This window comes from Stenella coeruleoalba, assembly GCF_951394435.1.
Source record: "Stenella coeruleoalba genome assembly, chromosome: 9".
NCBI classification, from domain to species: domain Eukaryota; kingdom Metazoa; phylum Chordata; class Mammalia; order Artiodactyla; family Delphinidae; genus Stenella; species Stenella coeruleoalba.
Genome location: NC_137155.1, coordinates 8,930,484 through 8,945,033, shown reverse-complemented (window position 1 = coordinate 8,945,033; position 14,550 = coordinate 8,930,484). Strand labels below are relative to the sequence as shown.

Genomic DNA, 14,550 nt, shown 5'->3' with positions numbered 1-14,550 from the left:
TCATCCTCCCAGTCTCTGAAGACTCCCTTCGCACCCCCGGCCTCTTTGGCTGGTGCTTTTGAAGGGTTTTCCAAACCAAAGCTCAAGAGTACCTGGGGAGTTCTCACAGAGCCTCAAGGTTTCACTTCCCCAATCTCTGGGCCTGGGGTTTGCATTAAATTAACAAGTGAAAAGAATGATGCGGCTGTTCCAGTGAAACTTGAGACACAAACCTGAACTCAATAAAATTTTCATGTCATGGGACTTCCCTGGTGGTGCAGTGGTTAAGAATCCGCCTGCAGGGAACACGGGTTCCAGCCCTGGTCCGGGAAGATCCCACATGTGACGGAGCAACTAAGCCTGTGCACCACAACTACTGAGCCTGCGCTCTAGAGCCTGTGAGCCACAACTACTGAGCCTGCGCTCTAGAGCCTGTGAGCCACAACTACTGAAGCTCACAAGCCTAGAAACCGTGCTCCGCAACGAGAAACCACCGCAGTGAGAAGCCCGTGCACCACAACGAAGAGAAGTCCCCACTCGCCACAACTAGAGAGAAAGCCTGCATGCAGCAATGCAAAAACCCAACACAGCCAAAGCCAAAAAAAAAAAAAAAAAAAAGCTTAAAAAAAATGTTCATGTCACGAAATAGTTTTCTTTAGGTTTTTTTTTTTCCATGTAAAGATGTCAAGACTAGTCAAGACTATTCTTAGGTTGGGGGTTGGCCCGTGGGTTAACCAGTCCCAGCTTTAGACCCTGCTGCTGTGGCCCTGCACTTAACTGCGATCAGGACTGTGCTCTCCACTGACAGCTTGCACAAAAGATTTGCCACTCAGTGCCTTACTTATCTGAGGCCAATGACAGCTCACCAGAAATCCTTCCCCGTCCTGGGTCTGGCTGGACCTCTGGGTCCGCTGGTCTCAGGCAGGACAAAGGGTGGCCCTCTATGCGGCTTCCCCGGGGTAGGGTCTGACAAGTTGGGGCACAGTGACAGGTGGAACAAACAGGTAGTCAAGTGAGGATGGAAGGACGGCAGGGAGGTGGCCCTGGGGGCTGAGGGCGGCAGTTTCACTCTCATTTTCCAACCTAGGTCGATTTCAAGATGCCGCCCTCTGTCCAGTCCCTTCGATGGCCCCTCACTCTGGCTCCCCTTGCTGGTGCCACTGCCCTCTGTAGCAGGTCCCCAGTCCCTTTGTTTCTCAGTTCCCCTACACACTGTATCCACTTTAGGATTTGCGTTTACTTCCACCTCATCTCAGAGCACACACACTGTTGGGTAGTTGCAGGGAAGGGCCCTGCCAAGGTGCCCTGGAGCGGCATGTACCCACAGAGGCCACACAGCTCACCGTCTGATGGCGCTCGGGAGGAGCCGCCACCTCTCACTCTTCCTCGTCTGCTCGGGAGGCTGTCAGAAGCAGTTCCCCTGGTACCGGCTCGGAGCTGTGAGGCTTTATGCCCCCGCCCCCTCAGGGTGTAGCTGCAGTGACTTGCGGTGGAGGGACCTTTGGTTACTTTTCCATTCACAACATCACTAACAAACTGAATGTAAACGTGGCTCACTGAATCTTTTCTAGCTCAGTCGGCCTTGGCCTAACCTACGGACATTCCTTGAAAAGGTCACAACGTTGAGCTAAATGGGCTTCCACTGTGAAGTTATTTATCAAATGAAATAGATCGTGAGGGTGCATCACTCATCCTAAAAGTATCAATCCACACACCGTGGACTCAACACTTTGGTGTGTAACCGAGTCTGACCCACGCTGGTGAAGAGGACAAAAGACAGAGAACGCCATCAAGCCAGTGGAAGCTACTCCAGGAGTGGTGCCCTACCACCCACTCTGCAGTCTCAAAAGCAATGAGAGTGGGAGACACCCCAGGGGCCCCCTCAAACTTGGCTGAAACTCCTTCAAGGAGGGGAGGGCCCTCCTCCTCTTTGTACCTAACAGAAACAGAGGCTGGACTGAACTACAAATTTTACACCGTTTTATTAAATCCCTTGTTTCTCATTCAGGAGATGTCAGAGGGGCCTGGGTCCTGATGTACAGTGAAGATCCTTGTTCTGGAAGCAGACAACACGGCACCGAAACCTGGGGTCAGAGAAGGTCAGTCAGACATGCACACCTGGCCCTGAGCCACCCACACCTCAGCTGGGCCAAGAACCAGAAACTCCTGACTCCTGGAAGGGGAGCAAGTGAGGATTTGAACCTGCTCAGAGAACTGTGGTGCAAAGGCCTGGGTTCAAATTCTGCTGCACCTTCACCAGGTATGTCAGTGTGGGCAGGCCACCACCTCAGTTCCCACTTCCTCTTCTATAAAAAACAAGGAAACAGGGGTTACCCTGATGGCGCAGTGGTTGAGAGTCCGCCTGCCGATGCAGGGGACACGGGTTCGTGCCCCGGTTTGGGAGGATCCCACGTGCCGCGGAGCGGCTGGGCCCGTGAGCCATGGCCGCTGAGCCTGCGCGTCCAGAGCCTGTGCTCCGCAACGGAAGAGATCACAGCAGTGAGAGGCCCGCGTACCGCAAAAAAACAAAAAAAAACAAAACAAGGAAACAACTTGGAGGCCTGCTGTTAAAATAAAGTGACGTGAGGATATAGCCAGGGATTGTTGTAATTGCCCACTGCTACTGAGTGGCAATAAACAGAAATGAACCTGAGTTCCCACTCCTGACTCCACCATGTGCCAAGAGGCCTCTGTGACAGAGACTTAGTAGCAGCCCACCCTTTCCAGGCTGACACACCACTGACCTAGGAGATTCTTGGGGAAAAGGATGCAGGTTGAATCCAAAACCACAAAGGCAATCAAAATGCCATGCCAAAGAATCAGACCTCCACGAGTCTAGATAGTAGACAACTATCTGTCCACAAAACAGTCTCGGGAGCTTAAAGACAATTTATCTGACACTCAATCACCCGACTTACAATACGGGAAGGTAAGTCCCCCCCTCTTGACAAGGGGACTTATGGAAAATTAACATATAAAATGGAAGTGAAGTGATTTGCTAGGCCAGACCCTGCACACTTACCACTGCAGAGTCCCCAGAAGAACCTGTCGTCCTTGGAAGGGATCATCTCTCAGGTGTCTTCTAGCTCTCACATCCTGGGATTTCTGCTGCTGAAGCTGGAGCAGGAACACAGGGCAGAGTCTGTTGGGGGTTGGGAGGCTGTGCTTTCAGGAACTGTGAAGGGTCTGACATACCCCCTCAGCAATGGCACGTGACAAGGTAGCCCATCAGTTACATGGAAGCTGGTAGGAGACACAAAGCAAAGACAGCTGATTATTCACCACAGCAGTAGGTAGACAGAGCACCAGCGTTCTCCACCAGCCCCATTTCCCTTCGGGTGACACAGGGGGAGCCAGAAGGCACTCGCAATGCGAGTGCGCTGCACCACAGAAAAGGCACCCTGAGCACAGGAAAGCCAAATCTTTTACAGTCGACAGTGGGCAGGCCTGCTCTCTGCTCTGGAAGTACTAGCTCGTACATACCCAGGCTGTCTATTTGAACATCTTTGAAAAGAAAGTCAAAGGGCAGCCAGTGCCTCGCTCCCAGGACTGCAAAACCATGAGACTCACCGACAGTGTCCCGACGGCAGCCCCAGGAGACTGGTGTGTTCAGCATTTGCACTTGGACTGAAGAGAGAGATCCGAGTCTGCTAGAAGCCTTGACCTTCAAGGGAGAAGGTGTGGTGTGACCCCCGCCGTGCAGGAGCATAGGAGCTGTGCTGCCCTGCTATGACCATGCTGGCCATATCCCTGCCTGTACCCAACAGCCCTCGCCCCAAGGCAAGGCCCAGTGGCATTTCCCTAGAACCAAAACTTCCTACCCGCTTCTGGATTCCATTCCTCCCTCCCTCCCTCCATTCCACCACTGCAGAATTTAGCCTTTGCTTCTCTTTGGTTTACCCGCAAATGGTAATGTCCCAAAGGGCAGGGCCCATCCCTATCATTCCTTTCTACTCTTTATTCCTTGCTGCGGGTCTAACTTCACCTTTACCACTCTCTCTGAGCTTCACTTACAACTTCTGTAAGGCTTCTGTTTGAAGGATATAATAAAATAATACAATAAAATTGACCACAAGCCCGGAACAGAGCAAACACCTAAAATCCAAAACGACTTTGGCAAAGACATCAACGTTCTCTAATCTGCCCGGTGCAATATAGTAGCCACTTGCCAAATGTGGCTACTGAGCATCTAAAAATGTAGGTAGGGGGAATGAAAAACTGAGTTTTAAATTTAACCATATGTGTCAAGTGGTCACCACATCAGACAGTACAGGTCTGTATGCTGCCCAGCACACCAGATAGGGAAAGCAGCAGGGAAGTGTCTGAAATTTCTATAACCTTGCTCTGGATGGAGCAGGGCAAGGCCTCAAACCATTTCAAAATTTTTCTTGCAAGCACTGTAGGAATGCACAGGGCCACTGCAGACCCAAGCACGCTGGAGGCTTGCAGCCCACATTCCTTCCAGCCCCTAAAGCTCTGGACAGACAGCCGCACTCCTACTGAGCACCAGCCGGGACCAGAAACTGGGACAAGAGATCAAGGGTTGAATTAGGCCTACTTGGGTTTACCCACTGGACACAGATAACTGACCAATAGTAGGAAGGGAAGGACTCCGGACAGCAATCCCTTCTGGCTCAGGGAGTAAGGGAAGGAGCCTTGGGAGAGGCAGCTTTGTCAAGCAGTTGAAAGGACAGGAGTTAACTTTAACTTCATTCCTTACGACCCTGTAAATATCCTTATCACCACCTCATTACACAAAATCGACTTTTCTTCCACAGTCTTCTCAGAACTGTAGACCATGACACAAAAGTTGACTCTATCCTCATTTTACCCCATGAAATAACGGTGGAGAAGAACTGCGGGCCCAGTTCCGGGAATGGGGAGCTGGGGCCGGAGCAATGTCACTTACCAGGCCATCTTACAGATCATCTGCTGCGGAGCAGTCGAGGGTCGTCCACCTGGAGGGGGCACGGGGTCAGCTCAAGCAAGGTCTCGTGTCGCCTTCCTAGTTCTCGCCCCTTGGGAGGTTATACCCACGAGCCCATTCCTCCCGGCGCTGCGTGCCAAGGCCGCATGTGTACTCCGAACGGGACCCTCAGAAGCTCGGTTAGAACCACCCTCGCGTTTCCCCTCCAACCGCAGGGTGGAACGGCCCAGGCCAAGCACCCGCAACGATCACCGGACCGACGGAGCCAAGCGCGGAATAACTTGGAGACGGCGCGCCCGCTCCAACTGGGCCCGGCGCCCCGCACCTCGCATCCCAGCAAGGCCCGCACGCCCTACGACCCTCACCTGGCTTCAGTAGATGGCAGACACCACCTGGGACCCTTGATGGCACTGGATGGCCACGACCCCAAGGAGCAGCCACACCCCAACGGCCACCCATGGGTGCAGCCGCGCACGCTCCCGCCGCCCGCTGGCAGGCGCACGTGCCGTCACGTGACCCGCGCGGCCCTGGGAGATGACGTCACGAGGGGCGCCAGGGCGAGGCTGGGTGCGCGTTAGCTGCGCCCCTCGGTAGTCCCTTGTGAGGCCGAGAGCGGAAGTCTAGTAAACCGGTGGAGGCGGGGCGCGCCGCGTGCCTGTTACCCCCGGGAGGAACTGGCGGACCCAGGAAGGCGGGGAAGCGGGCCTCGTAAAGGAACAGGAGGACGGCAGCCAGCGGGGAGCTGGGCGCGGCAGGCTGGTGCAGGCGGAAGGTCGCACAAGTGAGAAGCTGGACGCTTGGTCCCTGTTCAGAATAGGGGAAGACACCCCCTTTGCTTTTAGAATTGAATTCTCTGCCCTTTTCAAAGGAATGTCAATCCCTAATGGCTAAATATGCCCACGGCTAGTCTCACGACTCAGGATTGTTTCTCAAGGGCCTGGGAACACTCTTTCTGAAATGTTATTGTCAAGGGGGAGAAACTCTGATCTCCCAGTGTCCTGCGAGGCTACGGGCCCACTTGTCACCTGACTCCAAATTGCCCTTAACTATACGGAAGAGTGGGGTTTCTTTCAGTGTTTGCGTCCCTTTTAACTGTGATGTGCATCACATTCTGTCTTTGTGGAGAGGTTCTCTGGGTTGCGAGGAAATTTGGGGTTTAAATATATTTCTTCCACGCAGGCAGAGGAAAGCGCACTGGAAGGTACTTAGACTGGAAAGGGCGTGGCTTGTTGGAAATACAGCTAAGCATTAACAGGATTGTAGAGTCTTCTCCATGACGAGCAATGGATAAGAACTACATATTCAAAGGTCTTGAATATAAGGCTACGAAAGCAAGAACTTGGTTCTGTAAACAAAAGCTGAGTAATACTTGAAACTCATATTTTATGTATAGCACCTAGTAAATACATTCAAGCAGTTTATAGTATACAAATCCCATTATTTTGTTAAATGTCATGAGACAGATAGGGTGGGAACAGATTGCTCACATGGAGACTAACATTCACCCAAAGAGGTTAAGTGGCTTGCTCAAGGTCTCATAGACGGCTAGGGCTTGTTTTATCTCAGATCACTGCTCTGTCCATTCTGTCACTCTGCCATGATGTAATCGAGAGAACCAGGAAGGTAACTGGTTATGGAGGGTCAGAACATGGGTGACAGTGTGGGTGTCTATGTGTGACCAAAAAAGGTGGGCTTGCCAAGGACTAAAAGAGGACAGCTTTTTTTCTGAGATGATAACCAACAAAATTCACTAGAAAGGGGAAGATGTTCCATGGAAACTTTTATCCAAGTAATAAAAAAGGATGCCAAAACATTAAAAACCACATAATCAAAGCTTAATTGCCTTATACTAGGAGGCTGCATGAGACTGGCACAAAGAGAGACAGACCTGTCAGCAATTTCTTAAGTACTTATCAGAATATTGAAAAGAACTTTTTCTAAAACCACATCTCCAAAGAGTAACTCCATTATTCTTCTAAGCCAAGTGGGATGTATGCCTGGAAAGAAAATCAGAGATTTGGCTCTGAAAGAATACACAGAAAGCAATAGGAGCTTCCCCAGTGGCTCAGCGGTTGAGAATCCGCCTGCCAATAGAGGGGACACGAGTTCGATCCCTGGTCCAGGAAGATCCCACATGCTACGGAGCAACTAAGCCTGTGCACCGCAACTACTGAGCCTGCGCTCTAGAGCCTGCAAGCCACAACTACTGAGCCCATGTGCCACAACTACTGAAGCCCGTGCAGCTAAAGCTCCGCAACAAGAGAAGCCACCGCAATGAGAAGCCCATGCACCACAATGAAGAGGAGCCCCTGATCGCTGCAACTAGAGAAAGCCTGTGCGCAGCAACAAAGACCCAACGCAGCCATAAATAAATTTTAAAAAAACAGAAGGTAATAAGCAAGGAGGTATCAAAGTAGGGCTTACAAGGTTTCTTTCACCGGAGGCACACAGGGTGGCTCTACTTCCAAGGGGTCATTAGGATTTAGCGTTGGTTTGGTCCTTTATCATTTACAGGCCTGGAAACTGGATATTATAAATGCATTGAGAATTCACTTGAATCAACTCTAAAGAAATTCTTTTCTTCACTAATTAAGTCAATACTGGATTTGTCACATGCACAGCATGGTATGAAGTATTGCATGGCATATGTCGAAGAACAACTCAGAGACATCTAGGTAGTTATTTGCTAGCTATTTAGTTCTTGATGAGTGAGAGGGACAAAAAGGAAAAAGCTGCAGTCAGCCTTGGAAACAGTGAAAAGATTCACTTAAAAAAAATAAAGAGCTGGAATCTTGTAAAGATGTGAGTCCAGGAAACTGTCTTTGAACAGGTCAACTGAGGGTAAATTTTCAGTTGTTCAGGGATTTTTCGAAAACTCTAGCTAGGAAGCATCTGTACAAAGGTGTCTCCAGGTGATGTCAGTGCCTTTCCATCTTAGTCTGGCCTGGTGCACATCATTCCTTTCATTAGAACTCTCAGATACAACGAGGAATCCCACACAGTCCCTATCTTTACAGGAACTTAACGATCTAGTACAGGAATGTCCTAACATGGTTAACATCAGAGACATATGAATAAAGTGCTTTGGGAGCGGGGGAGGAAAAAATTTCATCCAAAGATTTAGTGGAAGAGGTGATACTTGAGCTGGGTGATAAAATCTAACAGGTAAGTCCACCAGGGACAAACCAGGTGTCCAACGAAGTTTGTTTTATTAATCTCTTGCAACAAGGGAGAATCCCAGGGAATTCTGGGCTGCCTCTCGTTACAAGAGTAGAAAAGGGGTTTTGTAAGGTTTGGGATTGCCCTGAATAATTCTGAGGAGAGGAGAGGGGAAGTGAGGATCAGCTCTAGACTGCGGCTTTCATGAAGTGCAGGCAGTTCAATAACTGGGTCCCAGTCATTTTTGTTCACGGGGTGGGGCCACAGAGCAGGCTAGGGAAGTAAGTGGTAAGAAAGCAGTAATCACGAAAAAGAAGAAGGTTGTTGGGACACTTTACAGTCGAGGTGTGACCTTGGCAGAAATGTTGTTCTCAATTAACACTGCAGCTAGCCTTATGTCTGTTACGAGAGACTGACTACACAGACAATGGTCCGACCGTTTATAAAAATAGCATTCTGACCCACAAAGCGCAGCAACCAGCCCAGGGAACCCACCCCTTCTCTACAGTAGCCAGCCCAGGAAGCTGGCTGTTGTTAAGTCAGACCTGGGGGGAGTCAGACTGCTATCTCTAGTGACAATCCAGGAAAGCAAATGATAACCTCCAAGCAAGCCAAATGGCCAGAACTTGGTCAATAATTTACAGCTTCCCTAATTTTTGTTCCCACTTCTAAATTAGGACCAACCAGAGAAAGCCCTACACAGTCCTCCAATCAATCGCATGGATACCCCACTTCTAGGTAGCCCACCTCCAGCCTCCCCAGGCCACACCCCCGACTTTTTCACTAGGAAGCTCTGCCACTCCTCTGCCTGCCTTTGGGTCTCTGCCAGATGCACGTGATGGTGGCTGACTCCTTCACTACAGCCAGCTCCGAACAAATAGCCTTTGCCTGTTCTCATTTAGTTGGTCCTCCTTCATTTCCAAAATTATCACCATCTGATTATTAGTAGGCAAAATTTTACTTGAAGCCTGGACTTGTGTGTGTGGAAATGAGGCAAAGGCGTTCTAATGGGTAGGAGCAGCCTGAGGAGGGTCAGCCTGGGATCAGGTTGTGAAAAAATAGGGAATACATATATTAGTCTCTACCCCCGGTTCCTAGCGCAGAGCTCCCACATCGCTTGAAATTTCCTGGGTGATAGGAATGTCTTTGTTCTAATGAGGCAACTCTGGGTGGGCTCCTGGATGGTTACTGGATGGGAGCTGGTCAACAGAAAGACCATGATTAGGAGCTTGAAATTTTCAGCCCCACCTCCCCATCCTTCAGAGACAAAATAGAGTTAATAATTGATCATGCCTATATGATGAAGTCTCCATAAAATTCCAGTAGTATGGGGTTCGGAGATCTTCTAGGTTGCCGATCACGTGGGGGGTGGCTGGGAGAATGGTGTGTTCAGAAGACAGCTATACTCCTTCCCATATACCTTACCCTAAGCATCTTTTTTTTTTTTTTTTTTTTTTTGCGGTATGCGGGCCTCTCACTGTTGTGGCCTCTCCCTTTGCGGAGCACAGGCTCCGGACGCGCAGGACCAGCGGCCATGGCTCACGGGCCCAGCCGCTCCGCGGCATGTGGGATTTTCCCGGACCGGGGCACGAACCCGCGTCCCCTGCATCGTCAGGCGGACTCTCAACCACTGTGCCACCAGGGAAACCCTTAAGCATCTCTTTTATTTGTATGTTTATCTGTATCTTTATCATATCCTTTTATAATAAACTGGTAAGTAAAGTGTTTTCCTGAGTTCTGTGATTCATTCTAGCATATTAATTGCACCCAAGGAGGGGGTCCTGGGAACCTCCAATTTATAGCTGGTCAGAAGCACAGGTAACAACCTGGACTTTCAGTTGTCATCTGAAGTGGGGGGCAGGGCAGTCTTATGGGACTGAGCCCTGAGATGTTTTGCTCTCTCCAGGTAGATATTGTCAGAATTGATTTAAAATGTAGGACGGGACTTCCCTGGTGGTGCAGTGGTTAAGAATCCGCCTGCCAATTCAGGGGACACGGGTTCGATCCCTGGTCCGGGGAGGTCCCACATGCCGTGGAGCAACTAAGCCCGCACACCACAACTACTGAAGCCCGTGTGCCTAGAGCCCATGCTCCGCAATAAGAGAAGCCACCGCAATGAGAAGCCCAAGCACCGCAACTAGGGAAAGCCCACGTGCAGCAATGAAGGCCCGATGTAGCCTAAATAAATAAATAAATAAAATAAAAACAAACAGTAGGTATAAGGAGCAGCTACTGTTCTGAGGGCTGTCTAGGGAAGACCCCCTCCCCCTCCTCCCAGGGCTGAGGGCCAGACTTTGTTGGAGAGAGAATAGCTTCAGCTCACCGAATGGCAGAGAAGTGCTGGCAGAACTGGCTGAAGTCCACCCTCTGGAAAACTGCTGATGGAGGTGTCTTGATGACCACTCGGATATAAAACTTCCCAGCGTGGGTGCTGGAGGAATATGCCAGCTGCTGGGTACTGGGTACTGCTGGCAGCCCCGCACTGCAGAGCCAGGTGCTTCGCAGAACCCAGAGCTGGAGAAGCTACCCTTGATGCGGGAGGTAGGCGCTTCAGAGGCCTCTTTCTGCAGGTGCCTGCCAAGAAAGCTCACCGGAACCAGGTGGCAAAGCCCCTTCCTCCTGCACTGCCTCCCAGCAGTTTCTCCTGGCAAAGCTTCACACTGGGCCACCTGGCAAAGCAGGAATGCTCAAAAGGCCCAGCTCCATGCCGCGAAGAGAAATGAGAGTGAATGTGGAGCTGAGAGACAATATATTGACCACTGGCACAGGAGACAGTACTCTTAAAAAAAAAATCAATTGAGACAAATACTGGTTTGGTGTCAGTTTACATTCTAGCTGTGCTGCGAGGTTCTTACTGCCAGTTTAGTCTAGTGGCAAAATAGTGGGACTGCTGCTGCAGACTCCAGTTTGCAGTGTGCTTTTGGGCAAACCAACCCATTGGGACCTCATCCGTAAAAGGTGGCAGTTATTTCTAAGTAACTGTTAAGGTTCCACCTTTTATTCTGATAGGGTCCGGACGGGCTCGCTGTTGTATTTAAACTTTCCTGACGGGTTTGCCTAAGGAAGTCTGACATTGGAACAGACGAAGACTTAGAAAAAAGCTTCACTGTGGCCGCAGGAATGGAAGGCAAAACGAGAAAAGAAAAGGGAGTGGGTCTTACGCCCCTTCCCCAAGGCCCGGCTCCTCCAGGAGGCCCCGCCTTCGGTTTCCCGCAGGCCACGCCCTTCTATTCTCGCCGGCCACGCCCACCCTCGGCCCCGCCCCTTTTGTCAGCCCCGCCTTCCCCTTCCACAGGCCCCCCTCCTACAGCCCCACACCCCACCCTCTTCCCGTCCTCCCCTTCCCCACAGGTTCCACCCCTCCCACCGCCCCGTCCTCTGCTTCCTGTTGGCCTGAGCTCCCTCTCCCTGAGCGCCAGGCAGGCTGGGAAGGTGGCTGCCGTAAAGATGGCGGCAGAATTGAAAAGCTGGAGCAGCTCCCTTGGCCCTGAGGGGCCGGGAGGGTGGGCTGAAGGCGGGGCAGTCGCGCTCGCGCCCTCCCTGAAGGAAGTGCGGCGGGATAGGGGCGCGATAGGCGCGCTCCCGCGGCCCTGAAGGGGTGGGGAGGGCAGGCGCGTTCTCGGCCGCTCACAAGGGTTGGGGGCGGGGCGTGTGGGCCGAAGGGGCGTGCGCACGCGGGGAGGGGCGTGCTCGCGGGGGCGGGGCCGCGCCCTCGGCCCGGAAGTGCGGGGTGCGGGGTGCGGGGTGCAGGGCGCGGACGGCCCCTGGCGGCCGCGGGCGGAGACTGCGGCCAGGCAAGCGGCGCAGGAGCGGCAGCAGCCGCGGGGCCCGGGCGAGCATGTAGCGGCAGCGGGCGGCGCGGGGCTCCCGGGGCGGGCCGGGCCGCGGGGGCCGCTCGCGGCGATATGGAGGAAGAGGGCAAGAAGGGCAAGAAGGTGAGCATGCGGGGCGCGTCCTCCCGAAGGCCGGGTGGGGGGCGGGCTGGACCCCAGACCGAGGCAGGCGGAAGGCGGAGGGGCTGGGGTTCGGGGGGCGAGGGGAACACGGGAGGGTCCCTCGGGGCCGCCCGTCGGTCTGCCAGCGCGGGGCGTGGGAAAGTCTGGCTTGGGGATGTCCGTGGAGGGGAGTTCTGATTTGGGAGGTTCGGCGTGGGGAGGCTAGGCGTGGGGAGGTGCGGGACAGGAGTCTGGTGGGACTCCAGCGTGGAGAGGTCCCGGGCGGGAGTCCGGCGTAGGGAGGCCCGGCAAGGGAAGTTCCGAGGTGGGGAGTCCGGCGTGGGGAGGCCCCAGGTTGGAAGTCCGGCGTGGGGAGGCCCGGGGGCGCACACTGTTGGAGGTGAGCGTGGCGGGCAGGCCGGGGACCCCGGGTGGACGGCGCACGGTCAGGCCCGGGACGGGGTCGCGGGAGTCGGTCTCCGCGCGATGGAGTAGGAGGCGAGCCCCTGGACAATGGGGTTAGGTGGTCCTTTGCCGGCCGGGCGCGCGGGGGAGGAAGGAGCCACGCCTTTCCGCCCCTTCCGGTCAGTGACTCTCCCCCAAACCCAGGCTCTGCACATGGCCTTGCCCGTGGGTCAGTGACCAGGGGCTGCAGAGGAGCTGGACCCCATTATGGGCCAGAAAGTTTTCCAGGGTTAGCATCTTGAGAAAATGGGGTGTAAGGTTAATGTAGAAACATTTGCTGCTTAGTTGACTTCAGTATTGGGGTACCAAGTAAAAGCAAAAACTTCTTCATGGTACAGCCCGTTCACGGTCCGGTCCGGCCGGCGCGGGTTGAGTTTTGCTCTACCTAATACCAGCTGAGTGATTTCAGTGACGTTACGTTTGGCAGTTGGATTTAGGACACAGTTCAAGAGGCTCCTTAGTCTTTGTAATTTTTAAAATGTGGCTTTAATTACAAGCTAGAGTAATTGATAAAGAAACTCAACATTTTAAGGAGACAAATAACCATGTGAGATAAGCTATCATTAAAATGTAAAATGGATTTCAATGAAATGTATCTTTTTCAAATACAGGCTTTATAATCGAAGTGTCTTACCTGTTATTTTCGTTTTAATAAATGCGTGTGCACTTTTATGTGCAAGTTTAAAACAGACCTTGATAAATCCTCTGATCTTCTGCTCTTCAGAGCCAGCTGTGTCCTTCAGTTGGCGATTACTCATCACAAGGTGTCCCATTTTAAAAAGGTATTTGAAATGAAGTGTAGCCAGGTGGTCTTCGGGGAATTGTGCAGTGCTTCTCCTCTCACTTTCTTCATTCATTGTTTTGTTAGGTTATTAATACACATGTGTAATTTAAGTGCAGTATCAGTTGCAGTTACCTACAAAGATGGTTTAAGTCTGGAAAACAGCCCAAGAAAGTGATTCAGCCTGCAAGCATTAGACCACAGAGGGATGCTGCCCACCAAAAAGGGGGAAAGCTGAGTTTATTTAGTGTTTCTACCAGAGCTGGTAGATGCCTTCACAAGAAATGTAGTCAGTTGCATCCTTTCCTGTCAAGGTAGGCAGGTGGGCCAGGGCCCTTATAGGAGGAGGCCTGTCACCAGTGCTCATGGCTGCCAGCATTCTGTGGATAAGCTGGCTCAGTCCTAGCAGAGGACCAATCCTGGCCACACGGTATCTTCCACAATCAGTCCAAATGGTGCCTGACAAGGAGAGTTATTCTCTTCATGTGGGTACTAGCCTATCTGATGGGGAAGGATGAGAATGAACTTTTCCCAGAACTTTCAACCAGCTCTGGAAGAAACATTTGAACATTCAGCATATTGAGAGAGACAGAGAAGTGGTAAGATATTCCTGAGCTTTTGGAATAGAATCAGTCAATCTCAAGAATTTTATAGTGGGGGCAATGGAAAGATTCAGGCATAGAGAAGACGAATACATTTCATTGTCTCTATTAGAGGAGATAACCGGTTATTACACAGTTGCCGAAGCCAGGAGGTTAGTGTTTTCTGTGTACTCTGCCACTGCCGTATCTCATTTTCCTACAGGCAGGCTAGACAGAGAGCTCTGGGGCATAGATTTCTATCCAGGCCACGACTTAGCACACTTTACCTCTTGCTCTCAGCCAATCACAAGCCAGTAGAACCTTCCTGCTCTGCTCCCCCATTCAATGTGAGGTCACCTCCAACTCAGTCAATTTGATGCTTAAGTGGTTCTCATTATCGTAAATTAACTAGAGCTATCGATTTTAAAACTTACACACAGATTCAAGCAGAAGCAGCGAGTAATGACTTAATAGTTTTATGAAAGTACCATTTGGACATTTAAATTCTCTTTCCAAGTTAGCTTCCTCCAAAAGTGCAGATTTAAGCCTTTAAAAATGTGGATTGATAGGCTCTTCAGGTCTTCAGATGCTTGTCTTGGTGTTCTGTCAAGCAGTTATTCAGGCTTGTTCTAACGTGGCCTGTTTCCTCAGGACAGGACTCATCGAGCTGCCAGAGAACCAGTAGACCAGAGTGGATTTCATATAAAGTGCACAGGTACAGCC

General features: G+C 51.6%; 1 protein-coding gene and 1 long non-coding RNA gene across 11 annotated transcripts in view; one reads left to right on the top strand and one right to left on the bottom strand.

The window, feature by feature from the left end:
* Positions 1-1,649: 1,649 nt before the first annotated feature.
* On the bottom strand, positions 1,650-5,551 carry LOC307191424. Of its 3 annotated transcripts, none has more exons than XR_013829756.1 (6): positions 5,272-5,551; positions 4,889-4,937; positions 3,550-3,643; positions 3,002-3,222; positions 2,314-2,448; positions 1,650-2,063 (listed from the first exon to the last, which is right to left on the bottom strand). It is a non-coding gene; the product is annotated as an uncharacterized lncRNA (long non-coding RNA). The 3 variants fall into 3 exon arrangements; XR_013829757.1 differs by lacking the exon at positions 2,314-2,448 and adding an exon at positions 2,182-2,285; XR_013829758.1 differs by lacking the exon at positions 2,314-2,448 and having other exon boundaries at positions 1,651-2,063.
* A 5,883-nt stretch (positions 5,552-11,434) lies between these two features.
* CCM2 (CCM2 scaffold protein) overlaps positions 11,435-14,550 on the top strand; it is a 58,977-nt gene continuing 55,861 nt past the window's right edge. For 2 of the 8 annotated variants that reach the window (XM_079931493.1, XM_079931494.1), the window contains exons 1-2: positions 11,723-12,000; positions 14,479-14,542. Coding sequence is in view for 3 of the 8 variants with exons in the window: in XM_079931501.1 (XP_079787627.1) it covers positions 11,971-12,000; positions 14,484-14,542 (89 nt within the window). In the remaining 5 variants the exon portion in view is untranslated. Of the gene's footprint in view, positions 12,001-14,478; positions 14,543-14,550 lie in introns of all 8 variants that reach the window. The other 6 variants (XM_079931501.1, XM_079931497.1, XM_079931499.1 and 3 more) reach the window with 6 other exon arrangements.